Below are 21,731 nucleotides of genomic sequence, written 5' to 3'. Positions count from 1 at the left end.
TTGCTCTGGCTTCCTGCAGAGATCTGTTGCAAAGCCAGCCACAGCACTACCCCTCACCTCAACTACACACGGCACCCTGGCAGCACAGGCTTATCCAGGTCAAAGGTGCTGCTCATGATGCCTGACAGGTCTGTGCTGAGGTTGCCAGGGTAAGGGTGTGGACTAGGGTGGCCTGTCCATTATGCAGAAGGGAATGGCGTCCAGATGCCAACATTACATTGCCTTGAAGCTGCTCTGATGTGCTAGCACAACCAGGACTGCTGAAGCTGCTCAAACACCAGGGCCCTTCTGCACTAAAGTTATACCATGTTTTCACTCAACTGCTGAGAACAGCTTTCCCCACTGAGGTTACATTTCGTTACACAGGTTCCGAAGCTGAGTTGTCTGGTGCTCCTGATACCTTACTTCAGCTAGAAAAACAGCTTTCAGTTTTTAATAGTATCAGGACACACAGTAAGACTCTGAGAAGTGAGTCCATGGGCTAGGCCAGGGGGAAAAATGTGACAATGTGCAGTGTTCCAAACTGACCCTTCCCGACAGTAGGACATTCAGACTTTTCTAGCTTGGTGAACTAGTTTAGACTCAGGTCAGGAGCCATACTCCATAAGCATGTTGCCCTCACATCTTGCCCAGTTTGATTCAATGATAGAATTTAGAATGATAAAAGAATTGGTTGCATGGTGTTAAAAAGAAAACCACAGGCCCGAAGTGGCATCACTAGTGCTAAAGCCCATGATACCAAACCTAGATTTATTATCTAGGTTTAGTACCCATGTCTAATTGCAGTTTCTGCCTCCCCCATAAATGTAATGTTAATGGACCAGTATGGAATTTTCTGGTTAAGCACCAGTAAGGTAACCTGTCACGTGGTCCCTCTCCATCAACCCCCTTTCCCACCCCCAGAAGAGGCAATCTGCATGATAAAACCCTTGCGGGCCCCCTTCCCAGAAGGGGAACCCTTCTTTTCTTTTTTTTAGTACCTTCTTGCCCCACCCTCCTTCTGCCTATTAAAAGCTTTCCATTTTGTACAACCACTCCCAGCATTCTTCTAGTTGCTAGACGGGATGCTGCCCAATTCATGAATAGTTGAATAAAGCCAATTAGATCTTCAAATTGACTGCTGAATTTGGTTTTTTTTTAATGTCAACATATTCCGACTCTCCTCACAACTTGACCTTTGCCTTGAGATGGACACAGATGGTTTCACTGTGCTCTGCTGCAAAGATCTGGAATAGTGGTTTGGGGCCGCTGTACATTCATGAGAAACCAGACCAGCAGGTGGTTGAGGCTTAGCTAAGGTGCTTAGTCACTGGGACATCTGCACGCAGAGCCTGGATTTTCCCACAGGAAATATTCTGGATGTAAATAAACACATCAATGAGCTTGAAGTTCTATACGTTTGCAACGATTTAAGCCTCTTTAAACATAGAAGGGAAATAGCAAATGAAAATTAAATATAAAGCGCCTAGTGCCGCCCTTCGCAAACGGTACGTGGCTCTTAATTCAGGAACCCCAACTTCCAGGACTTCAAGGAAGTCTTCTACACTCAGTAGACCCGAAATAAATCGACTTCACTACCCAATTCTATCTACCCCTGTCTTCATGTCTCTTACCCAATCAGCTTGGCAAACTAGCGGATTCACTCCTACACACGCTGGCCGCCAGTTCTCGTGACTTCCAACCTGCCGTCCTGAGGGGCTAGGCCCACTGCCGGGGGCGGGGTAATACCTCCCGGGGAGGGCCCGCTGCGCGCCGCCTTGTGGGAGTTGTAGTTCTCGCAACTCAGAGCCTCCGGATAGGAGTCACCGCGGGACTCGTTTTCCCGTGCTCCTCTGCGCGGGCCCGCTTGGGGCAGGTCCCCGGGTGGATGAGAAAGTGGGTGGGAGCTTGCTTATAAAAAAGTGGAGTTCAGTGATCTGTGTTAATGGAGTCACTGCCGCCCAGGAACTCTGGGAAGGTTCCTGTCCCGTCAAGAGTGCTGGAGGCCGAACTTGGAATACAAGTTTAAGGTTCCCTAGAGGACGAAGGATAAGGAGCTGAGCTCCCCGCTCCCCCTCCCAGTCTGCGGCGGGAGAGGCCAACTCCGACCCTGGGTAAAACTCCCGGGGAGTCATCGCTGCTCCCACCTCCGCTTCTTCCCCCACGCTCCCACTCGGGGTCCCCTTCACAGCTGGGAGTCGCAGCGGTCGCAGCTTGGGTGGGTGGATGTGCTCGCCCACTGGTTCCCGGGAACTTGGGGGCGGCTGCTGAGCCCCGTCGATCGCGGAGGACTTGTATTCGCTTTCTGCACCCTCACCCCGGAGGGGAGCCGAGGGGTTTCCACCATGATCTCCCGGGTCTTCAGGGTGCGCATGTGGGCTCCGGTGGGCGTCCTGACCTCGCTGGCGTACTGCCTCCACCAGCGGCGGGTGGCTCTGGCGGAGCAGCGGGGGTCTGACGACCAGAATTCCGTCGACCGAAGCCTGCTGGAGTTGAAAATGGTGCAAGTCGTGTTTCGACACGGGGCGCGGAGCCCTCTCAAGGCGCTTCCGCGGGAGGAGCAGGTGAGAGATCGGCGGGGCTGGTGGGGCGAGGACTGTGTGGCCATCCAGTGGCGGGCCGGGCTCTTCGCCCCAACACACACCACCTTTGGAATTTTACTCTCACGGAGCGGGGGTTCGGGCTGGGTCCAGACAAAGGGAAAACAATTTGAGCAAAGGTGCTGGCCTGCTGCCCGCCCCCGCCCCCCCCAAGACCCCTCGGGCTCTCGGATTGTAGGGCAGACCGGAAACTTCCAGTTACGCCCCCCGCTGGCTGTGATGAAGCACAGCTAGTAGTAGTAGTGTGCTTCCCATGGTGCGTATAAATCTCCTAGGATCTTGTTAAAATGCAGATTCTGATTCCGCCGACGTGGGGTAGGGCCTGAGAGTCTGCATTTCTAATAAATATTTGTGGGAACTTGAGTACAAGGGTGTAGTGCATTTATGTGTGACCATTTTGACGATTGTCAAAGAGCTGCAGGGACCTTTGTGACAGGAACCACCCTAACTGGGGTCACAGTGGATAACAGAGGTTAATACCTTTGGGAACAGATTTTACTGCAGCTTTCTCTCAGGGTTTGCTGGATACCATTTGAGATCCTGAAGATTTTTTTGGTAACAAGTGCTGTATCTTGGAGCTCTCCTTTTTTATTTTGGGTTCCTAAACCTATTGTGGAAGGAATCTGAGGTAGGAAAAAAAATGTTTAATTGTTTAGTCTTGTGGCTTATGTCTTAAAATCTACCTGGTTTTGGTCAGGATAATTATGATTAAAGTACAAGTAGTCAGTTTTGAAAATGATTACCCTCTCTGGATTTGACTCTTGGGGAGAGCCAGTAAAGATCTCTGGCCTTTCATAGCAGGCAGGCCTGTGATTAAAGAACTGTCTTCCTAGTGAAGATAAATAGGAAACCTGAAATCCCCAGGCATCCAGGTGTCAAACTTAACCTGTGGGGTGCTTTTGCATTGTTGGTTCTCCAGGTTGATGTTGGAGCAGGTTCAACAGGATGTCCAAATCTGATACTAGACATACTCATGGTGACAGCTGCTTTTAAGAAACCCTCAAGGTTGTACAACTCACATTGTACAACTGAAAACCCAGTTTTTAAAGCTGGCCACACATGAAATCAAACCTCTAAAGCACTTCCCACAGAAATGAATAAATTTTGTCAGGCATTTAATTCTATTATCAGGCTTCTAGTTAGCCTTTCTATGTGGCTATACCACGTTCTATCTGGTGCCTGAATTCCATTCCTTTCCTTCTCTTTCTTTCTTTCCTTTTTTTGGATACTTTGACCTTTTTTTCAGTCTCTTACTTTGCCTTTTTATATTAGGTCACTAAATTTTCCTTATAGTTTTGTACATAGCCCATCTCTTGTGTACTCCCCTTTCTTCGCCATTTATTCTCGGTCCAGAAAGGCTGTATGGAAAATGACATACAAGAATAGAAGACAAAGTTATCAGTGGTGGCAGTGAATAAAAGTCTGAATGTCTAAGCCTGGACCTCCTACAGACAGTATATGTGCTCCCTAAAGGACCCAGAAACAGATTTAGATTCTTTTAGGGCTTTCTCCTGAGCCAGTGGATGTGTGATGAGTATCTTCTGCCTTTATGCTGGAAGCGGCAGTTGTAGCTCAGGTAGACTGCCGGCTTCATTCAATTTCTGTCTTTGTAGCCACAAAATATAGAGAATCTGAGTCCTCGGTGTTATTTTGCAATTAGATAAGGCACATTACCTCTTTTGCCTGCTCACATTCTCTAGACTTTAGGCAGATGCACTGAACGTCTTTGGTTATCTTGTATAAAGCCTTGTGCATAAAAGCGAGGGGTAGAACCAACTCTTGTTCAACTTAGGCTATGAGCAAGTATCATCAGCCTCCTGTAACTTGTTTCTGGATATTCTCTCTCAGGTTTTTTTTTCAAGCTCCAATTTAATAGAGGTTGTTATTGGGATTTTCTAATCTTCGTGGTTCTGCTATTAATTATAGTCAGAAAGGACCTTGACAACAATTCTAAAACTAAAATTGCCTTTGGTAGATATTTCCAGACTTCTGACTAGTTTATAGAGAAACTTATGTGACAAGTCAATCCATTCAGTTATCTCACAAATCCTCAGAAAATATCATTGTTTAAAACTAGATGTTTTATTGAGTTGTTTTCTTATGGCTTGAATGGCTGATGAATTAACCTATCTTCCTAAAAGTTGTATCTGTGCTCTGGAAATAAAACTCTGGAACTTGATTGTCCATTTTTTCTGGTTGTTAGATTAGATCCAGGTACGCTTTCAAAAGATAAATTTGGCCCTACTTTTGGATTTCCCTCAGCGCCTCTCTATATGATGGCAAAATAGCCCCCAACCCAGGAAGATTCCTCAGTTTTTATAAAATTAAGTCCAACGCGTTCCAGCTCCACTGTTCATGAAGACATTTGGGTCCATATTTATTTGATAGTGTAGATGAGCTAGGAAGGATAATGTCAGTATCAGTGTTGATTAATACTTATTCAAAACTCAGCTAAGAGCAGCAGTTTTCAGGAAGCATTACACAAAGGATGTGCCAGTCAATACATTCATTCCTGTGCAGTGGTGGTTCTTAACCTTGGTGGGACATTGGACTCAACTGGGGAGCTTTAAAAAATACTGATGCCTAGGTCTCTCTCCCAGAGATTCTGATTTAATTGACCCAGAGCATCCAGATATGGTAAAAGCTTCTCTGGTGAAGCTTTAGAATTATCTGGACTGGGTAGCATTTAAAAAACTGAGGCCCCATCCCCAGGAGATCTGGATGTCATTAGCCCAGGAGGGGGCTCAGGCATCAGTAACTTTAAAACAATTTCCCAGTGATACTACTGTGCAGTGTGCAAGGTTTCAAATCATTAGTTTATTCTAAAATCTACACCTGGAAGTTCTTGTTTACTTTTACGTAGATTTTTTTTCTTTTACCTGAATGTAGCATATTGATCCCAGTGTAGTACTGTCTTCACGGAAATGTGCTTTGGTGAGATGCTATCATTCTGTGTCGAGGGAACAATGAGAAACAATCCCACAAAACTCATTGCTGTGACTACTGAAAAGATGTTCATTATATCCTCTTTATGAGGACCCTTGGGAGGAATTTGTCTGTTAGCATGAGAAATGGTGTGCTTCTCCTGAACAGTTGCCTTGCTTTTATCTTTAAGCTTGTCTAGCTGATCAAGTTTCTCCTTGTACATAAAAGCCAGAAAGCTTAGTGCTGACTCTTTTGGCCCACCTACAGTAAGTATATGGATCTTTATAGCATATATTTTTTTGAGAAACTATTACTGTATCCATATTTTTGGTCCCTATATACTCATTTGCTTTTGTCTTTCTTGTCTACTTTGAATTGCTTATCTTACTGTATTTTAGGTATTGCTACCACTTACTTTAAGTTAGTTCTTGAAAATGGAGTATAAGTAAATAAAATTATAAAGTTAGTCTTTGCCAGTAACTCCAAAGCTGAAAAGCAGGCACAAGAATGAGGGTGTGTATGTGGGATGGACACCATGTATGCAGCTCATGTATCATCCATCCTTGAAAATTTGAAAATGTGTACTCTAGGCTTGACATGACCTAGACCTCAGGAGTCATCTCCTAGGGAAACCAGAGATCCTCTGTTGGTGAATGCACCTAACAGGAGGAGTTTCTTAGTGTGGCTGAGCGAGCCCTGTGGACCTGGTATCAGGACCTGTGCTTAGACACTGGGCTTACAAGGATGGTTAATTCAATCTCAGCTGTAAAAGAGAAAAGAGATTACAATGTGATGAAGGAGAGAGACAAAACAGATTCCAATTATGGGAATATGCGGGGAGTGCTGGGAACTCAAAGGAGATGTCTGAAACTTAAATTGTACAAACCTGAACTCAGTTTGGCAGCTATTCTTCTGTCTTGGCCTTAGTTTTAGTCAAGGAGTTCCTCCATTACCCTTTACCACCTTTACCCAGACTCAAAATGAAAGTCATTTTCTCTTTATTCTTTCTTGTTTACCTACCAATATCGCCTCCAAATAAAGCTTTTATCTACTCACTTGCCAGGTTTGACTCAAAAGTCTTGAATCCACCCCTTCTATTCCTGCTGCCTTAGATGAGGCCTTAGGCTCTCACCAGCTCTATGGCAGACATCCTGAAATTGGCTTTTCTGCGTTGAGTCTTTCCATTTCAATTGTGATCTATACTGATGGCTTTCAAACTATTCTATGGAGGCTGCTGGCTAAGGGCTGAGTGGCTAGGGTTCCGAGTTCCCACTCCTACTTAAACTCGAGGAACTCCAGTTTTTGCCTTTAACTATACAAATCTAACTCAACCTGATATTTGCTAATTAAAAAGTTTGAAAACCACTCCCAGGTTGAGGGAAACCAAGCCACTTCTTTCCTCTATATATTCTTCCCCTTCTCCGCTTTGCTCAAGCTTTCTACCTATTCTTAGAATTCTGAATACCACCCGCTCTTCTTACCTACCTCTTCCTCTCAAGTCCTGGTCTCTGCTTGTCTAAATCCTATTCATTTCAAATACCATTCCTTCCATGAAACTTTTCCTGAATCCTCAGCCAGAAGAGAAAGTCTATCTTGCCTTTGAACTACTATTGGCCTTCCTCTGGTTTCTTGTAGCACATAGTTTCTATTTTAGTTCTGCTATCATTTACATACATAGCTTGCTGTCTCTACTAACCGGAAAATCCAAAAAAGGCAGGGTCATGTTATCTCAATCTTGGTATCTTCCACAGGATCTAGCAAATCGTTGAAGCTATTTTTTTCCCCCCTTGGCTGCGCAGCTTGTGGGATCTTAGTTCCCCAACCGGGGATGGAACCTGTGCCCCCTGCAATGGAAGTGCAGAGTCCTAACCACTGGACCACCAGGGAATTCCCTGTTGGAGCTGTTAATTATGCCTACTGTGTGCCAGACCCTTTGTTGGACATCCAAAATGCAGAGGTCAATAGATGACACAGGCTCTGCTCTCAGGAGCTAAGTCTACTGGGCAGGACAGACTAGTAAAGGGACTTGTCTAATACAGTTTGGTAAAGGCTACCAAAAAGATCCACTGAGGCTGCTGTGAGAGCGCAGGGCCAAGGTCACAGCTTCTGGGAACATTTAAGCTGTTTTGTGGAATGAACAGAAGTCTTTCCAGACGAAAGGGAAAAGAAAATTCCAGGTAGAAGGAACATGAGGTTGAAAGGCCAGGAGGTGTGGGGATGGTGTTCGAGGAAACAGAGCTGTGTGGCTAGAGAAGAAGTGTGTAGGGCAGGGAAGAATTGATGAAGAGAAAGAGGCAGGGGCCATCATGCAGCCATGAGCCCTTGAAGGGTTTTATGAAGGGAAGTTATAGGATTAGAACTTTGAAAGGAGGAGCAGTGATTAAAAGATTGGAGGAAGAAGGTCTCGGCTCTGAACACCCAACCTTCCGATATCAGTTGCTGTAGCACCAGCAGGGGAAGAGGCTCAGGTGTTTGGAGACCAGGTGCAGGTGAGGCTGAGACAATGCCTTTTGGAAGAATGGACCTGGGACTCCCAGTAGCCATCTCCTGGGATATTTCTGGGAGGCACCAAGATAAATACAATGCTGTGTGACCTCGTAGGTTTTCAAATGTTAGTTTTAAAACAAAATGAAGCAGTAAGAAATTGAGTTAAATATTGTAAGTGCTGTAGGAATTCAGATAAGAAGACAGCCACTGAAAGCTGGAGCAGTCACAGATGGGGAGGTAAGGCTTGAGCTGTCATTGAACCTTGGAGAGAAGCCGGATGGACAGAGAGGGGCAGGAGTCCCTCTGAGCAAGGGAGGCAAGCTGAAAGAAGACGTAGAGGAAGCAGTGGGTATGGTCTGGCCTGGGTAGGGGAAGAGAGAGGCGTAGTGGCAGTACAGCTGGGGACAGAGACTAGGGCAAAAGTCCGGAAAGGCAGATGCTTCTCTCGTGGAACATTAGGAAAAAGCTATTGATACGATGAGAGTGGCCTAGCAAGATTAATCAGGTGGTTATGTATTTATGGTTTGGGGGGTGGGAGGGAGAGAGCCTGTCACAGGACTTTGCCTGAGGTAATAAAGGTTTTATACTCTAATAATAAGATAAAAGAAGGACCAGTGGGAGTAACATTTTTTCTAGCCAGTGATCCACAGGGTTTGGGGTGGGGATGGGGGAGCAGTGGGGCGAGTCAGAGGTTTGAGTCTTGGGAACTAGGAGGATTGGGGTAGCCTTGAGAATCACAGTCAGTTGGGAAGAGGGGCTGGTATATGGGATTAGAAGAAAAGACTTTTGTTTTTAAAATTGAAGTCATCACATCGGACTCAATGCGTGTAAGAATTTTATGGGCAGTTGGAGCTGTGAGGCCTATGACTACTTGTTATGTTTCGAAAATCAGTACGGTTGGGGCAGGGGCCAGAGTGCAAGGAATAAAGGAAGATGGTGAAGAAGTGAAGGTTTCTTAGAGGGCAGCTACTTGTTTGAGAAGTTGGATGAAAGGAAGGGAAATACGTAGTAGTTACAAGAGTCCTTAAGGAGGGGCCATAAAAGCCTGCAGGTTGATTTCTTAAAAATTCTTAAGTATATGGTCACTGAGATTATATCATATTCATTCACTTATTCAATCATTAGTTCATTCATTCATTTGCCACGGCACTCTGGGTGCTTCTCCCCTTTACTTCAGTCTGGGCTTAGTGCCAGAGCAACACCTTAACAGTGAGTACTAGTGTAGCAATAACAGGACTTGGGCTGAGGAGACCTGGAATAATAAATCGCAGTCTTTTCTTCCCTTAATTGGAGCTGGAGTTAAAGTTTCTTTCCTTCCTTCCCATAGGAAGGTTCCTTGTCTAGTGTCAGTGTGATTCTAGCTACGTGCTGCTGGATATTAATGCTCTAAGTTTCAAGAACCTTTTTAAACAACGTGTTGTTTTTTGTGGTCACAACAGGTAGAGTGGAAACCCCAGCTACTAGAGGTCCCACCCCAAACTCGGTTTGATTACACAGTCACCAATCTAGCTGGTGGCCCGAAACCACATTCTCCTTTCGACTCTCAGTACCACGAGACCACGCTGAAGGTGAGCGATGCTTCCCTGCTCTGGGAAAGCCCCCTGCAGAGCTGTGATGGTGTGCTCTGGCCTGAGGTTAGCAGGCCACCAGATGTTTTCATTCTTCTCTCCTTCCTCCCCCACCTCAGGGGGGCATGTTTGCTGGACAGCTGACCAAGGTGGGCATGCAGCAGATGTTTGCCCTGGGAGAGAGGCTGAGGAAGAACTACGTGGAGGACATCCCCTTTCTTTCGCCAAACTTCAACCCACTGGAGGTCTTGTGAGTCACTTGAAAAAGGGATGTTGCACCCAAATGTAAGGTCCTGAGCATGAGAAAACCTGCCCTGATGCCCCAGGTGGTTCCCACTCTCATCCAAGGTAGTCTGGGGGGATGTGAGGGCGGTCTGGCTGTGACATCTGTCACCCCATTGATCGCCAGGGTTGATTCTGCTGATCTGGCTAGCTAGGCGGGTGTCCCCTTCCTCTCCCACCTCTCCATGTGTGTCCCTCCCGAAGCTGCACACTCGGTCGAAGAGGACGACCTTCCCCGATAGAGGAGGACTGTTCTCCGGTCAAGGGTATACGAGAAGCTGCTCTCCCCTGCTAGAACCTCCAAGGTAGTCTGGGAGCAGTTACCCTAGTACAGTAGGATTCAGTGAACAAGTGGTCACTGGAGGTCACATTCATTGGCCTTCAGGTCCCTTGGGCAGCCATCCCACAGAGAGATAAAGGATACTTCCCTGCCCTATAGCTCCCCTTATGTAGTCTTGAAAGCCTCCCAGCTGCTCTGTGGAATAAGGTGGAGTGTACATATAAATCTTCCTTTTGTGAGTTAATGTACCTTTTTGTTTTTTTCCCCAGCATTCGTTCCACTAACATATATCGGAATCTGGAGTCTACCCGGTGTTTGCTGGCTGGGCTTTTCCAATGTCAGAAAGAAGGTTTGAGTTTGGGGTCTACGAGTCAGCCCCTGTCCCTGAGGAGCCTTTTCTTCTCACTTCCAAAGCCCCGCTCTCTCTTTCTTGGTGTCTGTCCCCTTGGTCTCTCTCCTCCTGCTCATGTAGCTTCCATGGTGTACCTACTACTCTGGCAGGCCCCTCCCTGTCTGGCCTGCTGCTGCCCTCGCCAGCCTGACCTGCACACCTGCAGCAATGCGTCAGCTGCTCTGATGCGCCTCTGGCTCCTGACTTCTTCTCTCAAGCGTCTACACAAGCTGCATGAGGCAGCCCCAGCCAGGTCTTGTGAACAGTACTGGGGCCTTTTTGTTTAGTAGCGACGCTGCTGAAAAGGAAGGAGGGCAGGAGGGACACTTCGCTGGGACATGGGTCTGCTGCTACTGCCCTGGTCTTGGTGATAATCCACAGCATGACCCAGATGGTATTAACAGTATTCCGTACGGCCTTTCCTAGTTAAGAAAATCTGTCGAGTTTGGGTTTTGACCTATTCAGCCAGTGAATGAGCACAGCTAGTGGTTCTCAACCTTTTCACCACCAAGAACTACATTTATTATTTTCCCTTATGGATCTCATGTGTTGAGGCCCTTTGACTCTCAAATGAAGCCATATCTTGTCATTCGTAATTGATGGAAATTTACATTTAATTGCTGGTCTGAGTTTCAGATCATCATGACCTCACCAATATTAAAATACTAAAACGATGCCATAAGGCAGAGGTTCTTGTTATTTTCTTTAGCTTCTGTAGCAGTATCTCAAATAGAGATAAAACTTCCATCAGACTTTTAAAAAATTTGTAAAATACAGAACCTCCAGGCCAAAGGAGGCTGGCCTTGCCCCCAGCTGGCTTGAGTACTGCTGCTAATTAATTCTGGCTGAAGTTGGCTGAACACAGAGAGCCTAAGTAACATAAAGCAAACAGGATGGGCTGCTCCTTACCTCTTGGGAGCCCCTGAGTTTAGGAATAATCCAAAGTGCCTGGCCTTCTGAAAGCTGTTCACTTGCTCAGCTTCTAAAAGGCAAATGTCCTCTCCTCAGAACCACCTAAAGTGTCACTGAGGTAGGAAAGGTGTTTCTTGGTGCCAGGAAGGAAGTGGTATCATCACCAGCCTCCGGTGTGGCTGCCTGGGTAGCCGCTCCCTGCACTGGACCCAGACATCCTCACAGTCCTGTGACTCCTGTCACAGCTACTTCCATGTCTTGGCCAGTGTCAGGGGATTTGAATAGACCTAAGAAGCCCACAAGGTGCTACCATTGGTGGAAGTGGTGCAACTTTGGGATATTGTTTCAAGAGTAAAATCCTAGAGAAGGCCCAGAAGGTTCTGAGTAAACTACAGAGAATCAGGCTGTTGGGGGGAAGCTGGAAGGTGTTGGTCTGCACCGTTTAGTCTTTCATTCATTCAGTGCACATCTGAGTGCCAACTCAAATGTGCCTTATTTATCATAAACTGTAGGTCCATTATCCAGACACTAATGTCAGGTACCAGGTAGGAATTATCATGTGTTAATTAGAGGTTTAAATCATAGTTACTATTATTCTCACATTTAAAGGACTTACTATACATCAAACATTGTTCTAAGAGCTTTGCGGATATTAACTTGTTTAATTCTTGTGATAACCCTGTGAGGTAGGTAACATTATCCCCAATTTACAGATAAGAGAACTAAGGCACAGAGAGGCTAAATGACTATCTGAGGAACACAAAGCTGGTAAATGGAGGAGCTGGGATTTAAACTCTGGCAGTCTGGTTTCACAATCCATACTCTTCACTCTTGTGCTCTCCTGCTTCTCAGAAAACATGTATATCTGGAGAGGGCCCCTGATCATTTGGTCTATTCTTTTTTACAATGTTTCCTGCGGAACCCCATAATTCTTCAGAGGGGTCAGAAACTACAGAAAAGGAGGGGGTTGGGGCATGCAGGTAGACTATACTTTGGACCCCTACCTTGAAGCCATCAGCACCTTTTCTTTTATTACCTTATCTAATAGTGGGAGAAAAAAGCTTCCACTGCTTTAGAAACAATTGAAAATTGCTGATACTAGTCTCATCCCTTCAATTTACACATGAGCCCCAGAGAAGAGAAATGACTTCCCAGGGCCATCCTACTGGTTAGTTGTAGATTCAGGCCTAAACTCATGACTTTCAGTCTGATTTCCTTTTTCTGTCCAGACCAACAAAGTGTGTCTGAATTCTGGTATTCTACTCAAGTCACCATAGGCTACTTTTAAATACTGAGGTTTTGGCTATCAATAATTTGTTTGGAAATAATAGCTCTTTGGGGTTTAGATTCACCTAATCACTCCATGGATTGACCTCAGTGAATTCCAAAAAACTTCTCTGCCGTCAGAGAAGGTGAGGCTTGAGCTGTGTAGAACAGGGCGCTACCACAGGCCATTGCCATCTCTGGCACAGAGCAAAGTGTGGGAAGGTGTTAGAGCACTTTTCTTGGGCATTGTTGGATGGGACAAGGGTACTCGTGAGCTCTGGGCAGGATCAAGCTGCTGCGAGGTCTGTAAGAACACTGTTTGTAGTCTAATCTTTGGTTCCTGGTAGTTCATCTGGAAGCCTGGTTTTTCTTTTGGGGGAGGCCATGGGGTCTGAGAGAATTTGTGACCCTGTGGCCACCTTTCTCAGATTGTCATGTCAGTCACCATATTGGCCTATAGGATCGGACTTTGGAAAGCAAGAATGTCACCTAGTTCTGATAAAGTGAGGGAGGACGCATTCTTTATTAGAATCCCCAGGTACTGGTGGTACCTCGAGGTGACGTTTTTTGGAATGGGTCCTGGACGTGCCAGTCTGATCGGCACCTGTACCTGCTCTCGGCTATAGGTGGCCCAGCAGGAGAGGTTGTGCTGGACAAAACAAGGCTGCTACTGCTTTCTCCATTGCTCAGACCGCAGCAGAGCTCCTGTTGGCAAGGCCAGGGCATGTTGAAGGCATTCACTGTCCTTAAGGTGTAACCTCGGTGATCTGCCTCTGGGATCAGCTCCGTCTGTATAGACAGAGAGAAGAAGAAGGGGGTGGAGCTGCTGGGAAGAACAAGCTGAAGCCTCTTCCCGCCTGTGCTTCCCACATTCCTTCCAGGACCCGTCATCATCCACACTGATGAAGCAAGCTCTGAAGTCTTGTACCCCAACTACCAAAACTGCCGGAGCCTCCGGGAAAGAACCAGGTAACTGCCCCTGATTCTTGCTCACCAGGGGGTGAACAGGCAGCGTTTTAACACCTTAGCTGGCAGGCGCTCCCTGAACTGAGGGCCTGCCCAGGCTGGCCGTGCTGGTGGATAAGGGATGAAAGAGATTGCATTAAGCTCAGGTCTGACATCAACTGTCCAGGAAGTGAGGCAGCTCTTGCTCACAGCGACAGGCTAATAGTGAAGGTACAGGGTGCCTGGGGAGAGCCACACGCAGGGCTGGAAAGATGGTGTATACAGCCGTGAGTGGGGCTTTGCCATTTACCAAGCAATATCCTCTCTTCAGTCCTTCAATGCTCTCAGATGGGGCAGATGAAGAACCTTACAGAAAAGATGATTAAATAAAGAGCAAGTCAGTCATCAAGCTGCAAATCCAGACGGACAAGCAGAGGAAGACACAGCTTCCCCTTTTCTTACCAGCGTTCCGCCCTGTAGGATAGATTGGTTTGGGCTGGTGGCACTTTTCAGTTTTCAGGTATTTCTGGGCTGCACTAAGCCTGTGTAGTATGTGTTCCCCCAGAAGAAGGAGAATGCTGCTTTCAAGCAGACCTGGCCATGCTTGCACTGTTTTTGATCATGCTGGAGTGGGATTTGGAAAATCCGGGTTATTAGTCTAGTCCTGGTACATACGAACTTCCTTTGACAAGTCATTTGACCTCATAGAGTCTTACTTAGTTTATTCATCTATACCATGGCAATAATACTAGCTAACCCCGATGAGTCGTCGTTGAAGGTTAAATGAGATCCCCAGTGAAGAATTGTATACACTTTGTCAGCTGTTAGTCACTCCACAGTGTGATGAAATATAAGGAATAACTTGTTATTTTTTGGCAGAGGCCGGAGGCAGGCTGCTGCTTTGCAGCCAGGGATCTCAGAGGACTTGAAGAAGGTGAAGGAAGGGATGGGCATTGCCAGTAGCGATGGAGTGGACTTCCTCATCCTCCTGGACAACATGGCCGCAGAGCAGGTGGGCTGGCGGTCCGCCTCGGGCCCTGGGGGTGGGGGACCCCGGGGGAGGCTTGGTGGGCTGCCTCCTGAGTTAGAACCGGGTGGAGAGCTCCTGGCTTGGAGGCAGCTGTGATAGGACTTACAGACAGAATGGACGTGGGAACCGAGGGATAGGGAACAATCAAGGAGGACCCCTTACTGGGTTAGGAGCCCAGACATTTAACTCTCAACCAGAGTTTCTTAAAGCACATTCACCAGAATGCCCATGATGTGAGCCTGTATTACGTGGGCAGGCAGGGGTTGGGGCGGGTGATGGTAGGGAGAGATTATTGTCTAAAAATTTTGGAATCCCTCTTTACTGTATCACTTTTTGGAGAGTCTATACACACGTCAGCATATTAAAGAATCTGAGAAGCCTGTCGTAAAGAAAGTTGGTTAATCCTTAAGTCTGTTTTTCTCAAACTTGTTTAGCCGTAGAATCTTTTTTATCTAATGAATACTGAAAAGACCGCACAATAGGAAATGCTGCTCTAGATTCAAAAGTCAGACACCCAAAGGCAGTATAGCCTGGACCTTCCTTCCTTCTCTTGTGAAGTTGACGGTGTGCCCTGAAGGCAGAAAGGCACCTTGTGCTTATGCATAAAATAGGTTTAAGGTTAATAAACAAGAGTTTGCATATATAACATATTTATATGGCATACTTTTTAGAAATCATCTTGGGGAAAATGAAGACCAAGTAGAAATTTATGAATTCCTTGCCTTGTATTTTATTCAATTTTTTTTTTTTTTTTTTTTTTTTTAGCTTAAGAAAATACAAATGCTTTTTTACTTTGGGGTAGATGAGAAGTATCAGAAAGAGAGGAAAAACAATTTTTTTTCCTGGGCCTTTAGATCTGGAGGAATAGCTTCTGACAGGCCTTGGGGACATAGATTTTTGAGCTCTCCCCAGGAGAAGACAGGCCCCCTAGGGCTCCGTGAAAGCTGATTGGCTGCCAGGCTCAGTGGATGAGAAGCATTTCTTTCAAAACCTGTACCCTTGAACCTTTCAGGTGCACAGCCTCCCGAGCTGCCCCACGTTGAAGAGGTTCGCATGGATGATTGAGCAGAGAGCGGTGGACACAGCCTTGTACATCCTGCAAAGGGAAGACAGGTGAGGAACCTCTTCGGCTGCTGGCATAAAGTCATGCTTGGTCAGGCCTCCCAGTGTGTGGGGAAGGGGGCTCATCAGGCCTGCTCACACTTGTTAGCTGGCATCTCTGTGTGCAGAGGCCGAGATCACCCCATTCTGCTGACCTTCTGAATGGACTCGGCCCTAGGTCCTTACATTTCCAGAGCTGGGACTAGTGACCTAGTGCTTCCATTCACTGTTACACAGAACCGGGAGCCACCTCTCGACTGGGTTTCTCTTAATCACTGACTTTTTCCTTTGCTTTAAGTTTCAAAAGATTTGGGTGGCGGGGGATGCTGAAGGAAGAATCATTATTGCTACTTTATTCATCACATTACAATTTACAAAGCACCTTCCTGTTCTCGCTGTGAGGTAGGTGTCATTATCCCTGACAAGCCCAAGTCCTCACTTTAGAGATGGAGAAACTGGACCTGAGAGATGTGGGCTACCTTGCCCAGGCTCAGCCAGCAAGTGGCAGAGGTGGGACTTGAACCCAGATCTTCTGACCGCCAATCATGTGTTTTCTCTATTTTACTGGTACTTAGGGCTCTGTTTTTAGAAGACCTATTTCCTGACTACCAGAATGGAGAGTGCCTCTCTTACCAAATTTCAAAAAACACCTTTCTGTGATTGGTTCAAAGCATTCAGCTTGTCCTCAGAATAGGGGACTTGGTAGAGAGGGGAGATGGGAAGTAGAGGAACAGTCCTGGGAAAGATGAGTGGGAGGAAAAAGCAGCTAACATTTCAAGAATTTGCTTGGTCTTGCATAAGCATAGGAGCCTCTGCCTGCTTTTCTCCCACGCAAAGTCAGCGTGTCCACTTTGCACTTGCCTCGGGCATCTGGAAGGCTCCAGTCGCGCCACTCGGCTTGCTGCCACTCCCTGTGACTTGTCTCCTTCCCTCATCTTTTCCTGAAGTGGCCCCACTGGACCTAAATTGTCACTCACTGCCTTCCCCTCCACCAACACATACACACATATTTAGTAAATATATTAGGCTTTGCGGCCCGTGTATTGTCCGTTGCATCCGCTCATCTCAGCCCATGTAGCGTGAAAGCAGCCATAGATCATACGCAAACAAATGGGCACAACTGTGTTCCAATAAAACTCTATTTACAAAAACAGGCAGGTGGGTTGGATTTGGCCCATGGCCATAGTTTGCTTTCTCCTGGTGTAAAGCGTTTCAAACAAGACCTGATCCATTCTCCTTTCCGTTAGCCTTGGTTTCGTAAAACTGATGTTTCTTCAAGGACAAATGGTTACAACTTCACAGTGCCATCCAACTTGGCTTGGCCTGCACACATTCTTCTGGAAAGCGTATTTGCATACTCCTCAGCTATTGCTTCAATTTTCCTTGATTTATAAAGGTGGCCATTTACCCAGTCACCATGAATAAAGATTGGTCTAAGCCAATCATGGCAACCCCGCTTCCTTTTGTCAGTGATTGGGTTCTGGGAATTCTGGGAGAGGTTTTTTTTTTTCCTCTTTGATAAAAAGTGTGAGGCACCCAAACCAAACCTTTTTGCTACTTACTAGCCCCCATCTTTCAGCTTTGTTTGCTACTGTGAGAAGACATGCTTTGAGTAGAGGTACCACCTTGTGATCATGAGGTTGACAGTCCTGAGCATGAAAGTGGTGGAGCCACAGCGCCAAGCCTGGGAGCACTAGTGTTGAACTTCTTGTTAGATAAATAAGAAAAGTCCTTATGGTCTAAATTCCAAAGAAGCGTAGGAAGTGTAGTTTAGGCAGTTCCTTTGGATGGCTTTTCTAAGGGCCTTCTGGAATTCCTGGAATCCATTACACCGTGTCCTTCCCAGTTTTGTTCTTTTAATCGTGAAGGCCTACTTCTCCATGACGTGTCCTGTCTCAGCTGTGTTCATACGAGGTCTGTATCCTGCTGCTGTTATTGTTGGCAGGCTTTGCGCACAGAGCGCCCTCAGACCCGTGGCAGCGCTGTTTCTCTCCTTACTGCCTGTCTCTGTCCCTCACTCATCACCTGTCTTTTCTCAGCTCTGTCTCATTGGGCTCATGAGGTTCAAGGGGGCAGAACTAGCCTGCATCACTTGTGTGCCAAGTGCCCACTGGGTACTTAAATATTGTTTACTCGCCATAGGGAAAGCCTTCAGATGGCTGTGGGCCAATTCCTCCACATTCTGGAAAGCAACCTGCTGAAAGTCGTGGACCCTGCCACTCCGCCCGGCAAGACCAGGTACCTGGCCCAGCAGCTCGGCTTGGTATGGCTGAGGGCATTGGGGTGGGGGGTGGGGGGTGGCGTCTAGCTGCAGGGAGCGAACCCAGGTTCTAGGAGGGCAAGAATGAGGCTGTCAGTGACTGAAAGTAGATGTTTAAGAGGCCACGTGTCCCAGAGACATTCACAACATTTCTACCTTTCTTCCTGCCACACCTGTCCTACCATGTTCTGAAATTTTATTTTAGTAAAAAAGAACCCTAAATTTATTTTTCCTTTTTTCCTTTTTTTTTTAACTAATTGAACATGTGTCCAACGGAGTAGCTAATTAGGACATCACACTGATTTGGTATTATAATAGCCCCAAACACTGATAATTGCTTAATAGATTGTTTAAACAACTTCACTGAATATACAGGAAGGTAGGATTTCTACTGGGCATTTAAAAATGTTGGAAGTGGCTCGTGAACCTCCACTGCCACTTTTGGAGTGCCTGGAACCCCAGGTTAGGGACCACGGATTTGGAATGTTGTGTGTCCTGGGCACTTGCTAAGCAAAGTGTGGTCTGCAGATAAACAGCTTCACTGTCACCTGGGGTTGTTAGATTTTCTGGCCCCAGCCTGACCCACTGAATCAGAATCTGCATTTTAACAAGACACCCAGGTGGTTTGTAAGCACCCTAATATTGGAGAAGGACTGTTGTAGACTGCCTTCTTGAGAGAAAGAATTGTACATAGTTAGAAATGCGCGATGAGTGTGGGAAAGGTAGGGGACAGTGAGTTGAAATAGGAACATTTAGGAACTTTGGGCCTAGATTTATAATAGCAGATCATGTGAATGCCCTTCCCTGCCCTTCACAGACCTGCAATGACAATGTATTTCTTACTGGCCTTTGCCACCTTGCCCCGCCTCGGCCTTGTGTCTGTAGAGTCCTGTAGGGTCCAATGCTAGCCTTCTAGGTTGGGGGTCAACAAATAAAATCCTCAGTGTTTTCCAAGAGACAGATACAGGGATCAGGTAGATGTAGATTAAAAGGCAACTTTATTACTGATTAAAGCCCATTTAGAGAATGTATTGAGGGCCAAACAGGCATATTAATGAAATGGACTTAATTCCCCTAAACTGCAACCTTCCCCAACAAGGAGAGCTTGCTCTGCTAAACTCATCACACAGCTGCGAGTAGGAAGAACATTTGCTGTAGGCAGGCGGGTCCCAAAGAGAGAAGAGAGGTAGGGCTGTGCCACACATGCCCAGTTTCTTCCTCAAAGCTCACCGGGGGAGGAGTAGGTGGTTGGTTGGGCACGAGGAGGCCAGGAGAGCTACTCCAGTGGGGATCCCTCCTCATGAAAACAAGGGGCGTGCGGATAAGGGTTCTCCCCACGATCTACTTCAAAGGAGTTTTTTACTGGGCTCAACTGATTTGTAGATGTCACCGGTTTCCTCACTCGCGAAGGCAGCAGTGTCCTGGCCTCCAGAGGCCTAAGGTAAAGAATTAATTGTGGGGAACTGTTTTCTTGTTGCAGAAAGCTGTACCTCTATGCAGCTCATGATGTGACCCTCATGCCTCTCTTAATGGCCCTGGGGATTTTTGACCACAAATGGCCCCCGTTTGCTGTGGACCTGACCATGGAACTCTACCAGCACCGGGAGTCTAAGGAGTGGTTTGTGCAGCTCTATTACCGTGGGGAGGTGAGAGCTCTGGGGTGGGGTTGGGAGGTGGCTGGGCGACCCCACCCACCTGGTTTAGCACCGAGTCTCCCTCCTCGGGCCCAGGGAGTCTCCACTGGCACCTGAGCTCTCTGAATCCTCTCGAGGCTGTGGCCCAGGGTTAAGGCAGAACTGGGCATATAGTGGCAGGCTGGGACTTGGGCCTTATCCCTTATCTCCTAAGAACAGGACCGCCCTTCTCTTCCCCTGAGCGTCTCTGCCAGGATGTAACACCCTGACTGTGAGGCCTGTTTTGACAATGAATGATGCTGTCTTTGGGAGGTGATGTTTACTCTCAGTACTCCTGGTGCCTTGGCTGCTTCAGCAGGTTGCTATCCAGGACAGGGGCTAGATCACTCCCCACGGCTTAGACCTTTAGCTTTCCCAGCTTGGGAGTAAACATGAGTGTGTTTTCCCAGTCAATTCAACCAACAGTTCTTGAGGGACTTTCACAAGCAGGGCATAGTGCTCTTAATCTGGAAGCTGACCAGTTAATGGGACCTTCCTGGCTGTTATATGTGTGTATACACACACCATTGGGTCAAAGCCTTTCAGAGCTCCGGGCACAGCTGAAAACAGCCAGATGGGGTCCTCAGTGCCTCTGCTGAGTTCTGTCTCTTCCACAGGAGCAGGTGCCAAAAGGTTGCCCTGACCGCCTCTGTCCACTGGACAAGTTCTTGAACACCATGTCAACTTATACCTTGAGCCCAGAAAAATACCACACACTCTGCTCTGAAGCACAAGTGATGGGACTTGGAAATGGAGAGTGAGTGATTTGTACAAGTAGGATGTGTTGATTTTTTAAATAAAATGCCTTTACACAATGCCTCCAGCTGTTGTGTTTGGGAAAGGCAGGAACAAGGGTTAAGGTACCTTAACATAAGGGAAGGGTATTTCCCTCCTGTAGGTATATTAGGGTCTCTTCTTGAAAGGAAAAGGCGTGTAATGTTGAGACCAGAATGATATATCCTATTTTGTGGCTTGATTTCCATGGCCAGAAGCAGCTGCCTGTGGCATAGGCTGGGGACATCATGACCCTGTAGAATTGAGTGTGGGTTTGGACTTCAGTTCTTTTTTCTTATCTTCATTTCACAAACATATACTGAGCACCTACTAAGTAGTGATCATTATAAAGGTGAAAGGTTACTGCCCTCAAGTTGTTTCAGTCCAGTAGGAGAGGCAGATAAGTGAATCGGTGGTGGCAATACAGTATATTTCATTCTGTGATAAGGTAGATCAGGGGCTACTTGGGTACAGAGAAGACACCCCCAGCCCCAGTTGGCAGGGGCTGCGGGGAGCAGTTAAACGCTTCTTGGGACGTTCTGTCCTGATCTGAATAGAAAAAATGAGGGAGTAGGAGTTAACCAGGTAAGCAAGAAGGAAGTGGTGTTATGTAAAAGGCAGGCTTGAAGGTCAGGGCACGTTGCTGGGCAATGAGGTGGGGCCCTGCTGTGGAGACCTGGCAGGAAGGACACTGGCTTCTGGTGGCTGGAGCTCCAGGAGCGTGGATGAGGGCTCGCATGGCGGGTCGGGTCCACTCTCAGCATAAGTGCTCCACCGTGACCTGGGCCCCCAAGGTTACCTGGTGATCCCCCTATTTCCTTATCAATTTTCTCATTCTTCCCCAGAATCTATTTCAAACTTTCTCTGATCTCGAGCCACCAACCCCTTTACTTCTCAGAGAAAATAGCAAGCACAAAAACCTCTCTGCTTCCTATCTTTATGTTGATGACTCCCAGATCTGCTTCTCTAGTTCAAGGTTTTTCTTCTGAGCTTCAGACACTTATGTCCACTTGGATTTCCCACAGACACAAAATTTTCCCCCTCTCCTCCTAGACCTGCTTTTCCTGCAGCCTTCCCTATTTGAATGGAAGACGCCGCCACCATCCACTCAGTTACTAAACCAGAAATCTATCCTTGTCTCCTTCCTCTCACATTTTTTATGTCTAATCAGTTAAGTTCTATCAGTCCTACCTGTTTATTTCTTGAATATACTCATATCTTTTTCCCTCGATCTTCAATATCACCTCACCCTACTAAT

The 21,731-nt window shown here is 46.8% G+C and overlaps 1 protein-coding gene and 1 long non-coding RNA gene across 6 annotated transcripts in view; one reads left to right on the top strand and one right to left on the bottom strand.

Moving 5' to 3' along the window:
- LOC132369606 (uncharacterized) overlaps positions 1–1,911 on the bottom strand; it is a 44,175-nt gene extending 42,264 nt beyond the window's left edge. Inside the window, exon 1 of one of the 3 annotated variants that reach the window (XR_009504452.1) lies at positions 1,614–1,911. This is a non-coding gene — a long non-coding RNA (uncharacterized LOC132369606). The remainder of the gene's footprint in view (positions 1–1,613) is intronic. The other 2 variants (XR_009504451.1, XR_009504450.1) reach the window with 2 other exon arrangements.
- Positions 1,877–20,516, top strand: ACP6 (acid phosphatase 6, lysophosphatidic). Of its 3 annotated transcripts, none has more exons than XM_059929276.1 (11): positions 1,877–2,093; positions 2,345–2,543; positions 9,431–9,559; positions 9,679–9,809; positions 10,391–10,470; positions 13,572–13,659; positions 14,515–14,647; positions 15,678–15,778; positions 17,909–18,004; positions 19,507–19,672; positions 20,317–20,516. In XM_059929276.1, the coding sequence occupies exons 2-11, from the start codon at positions 2,352–2,354 to the stop codon at positions 20,458–20,460; spliced, it is 1,260 nt and encodes a 419-aa protein (XP_059785259.1). In that variant the 5' UTR covers positions 1,877–2,093; positions 2,345–2,351; the 3' UTR covers positions 20,461–20,516. The 3 variants fall into 3 exon arrangements, with proteins under 3 accessions (XP_059785259.1, XP_059785266.1, XP_059785273.1); XM_059929283.1 differs by having other exon boundaries at positions 1,879–2,093; positions 2,403–2,543; XM_059929290.1 differs by having other exon boundaries at positions 2,047–2,543.
- The last annotated feature ends 1,215 nt before the right edge of the window (positions 20,517–21,731 follow it).

The sequence above is a fragment of the Balaenoptera ricei genome, chromosome 1 (assembly GCF_028023285.1).
Source record: "Balaenoptera ricei isolate mBalRic1 chromosome 1, mBalRic1.hap2, whole genome shotgun sequence".
NCBI classification, from domain to species: domain Eukaryota; kingdom Metazoa; phylum Chordata; class Mammalia; order Artiodactyla; family Balaenopteridae; genus Balaenoptera; species Balaenoptera ricei.
Note: the sequence above shows the minus strand (reverse complement) of the source record. Positions and strands in the feature narration are given on the sequence as shown.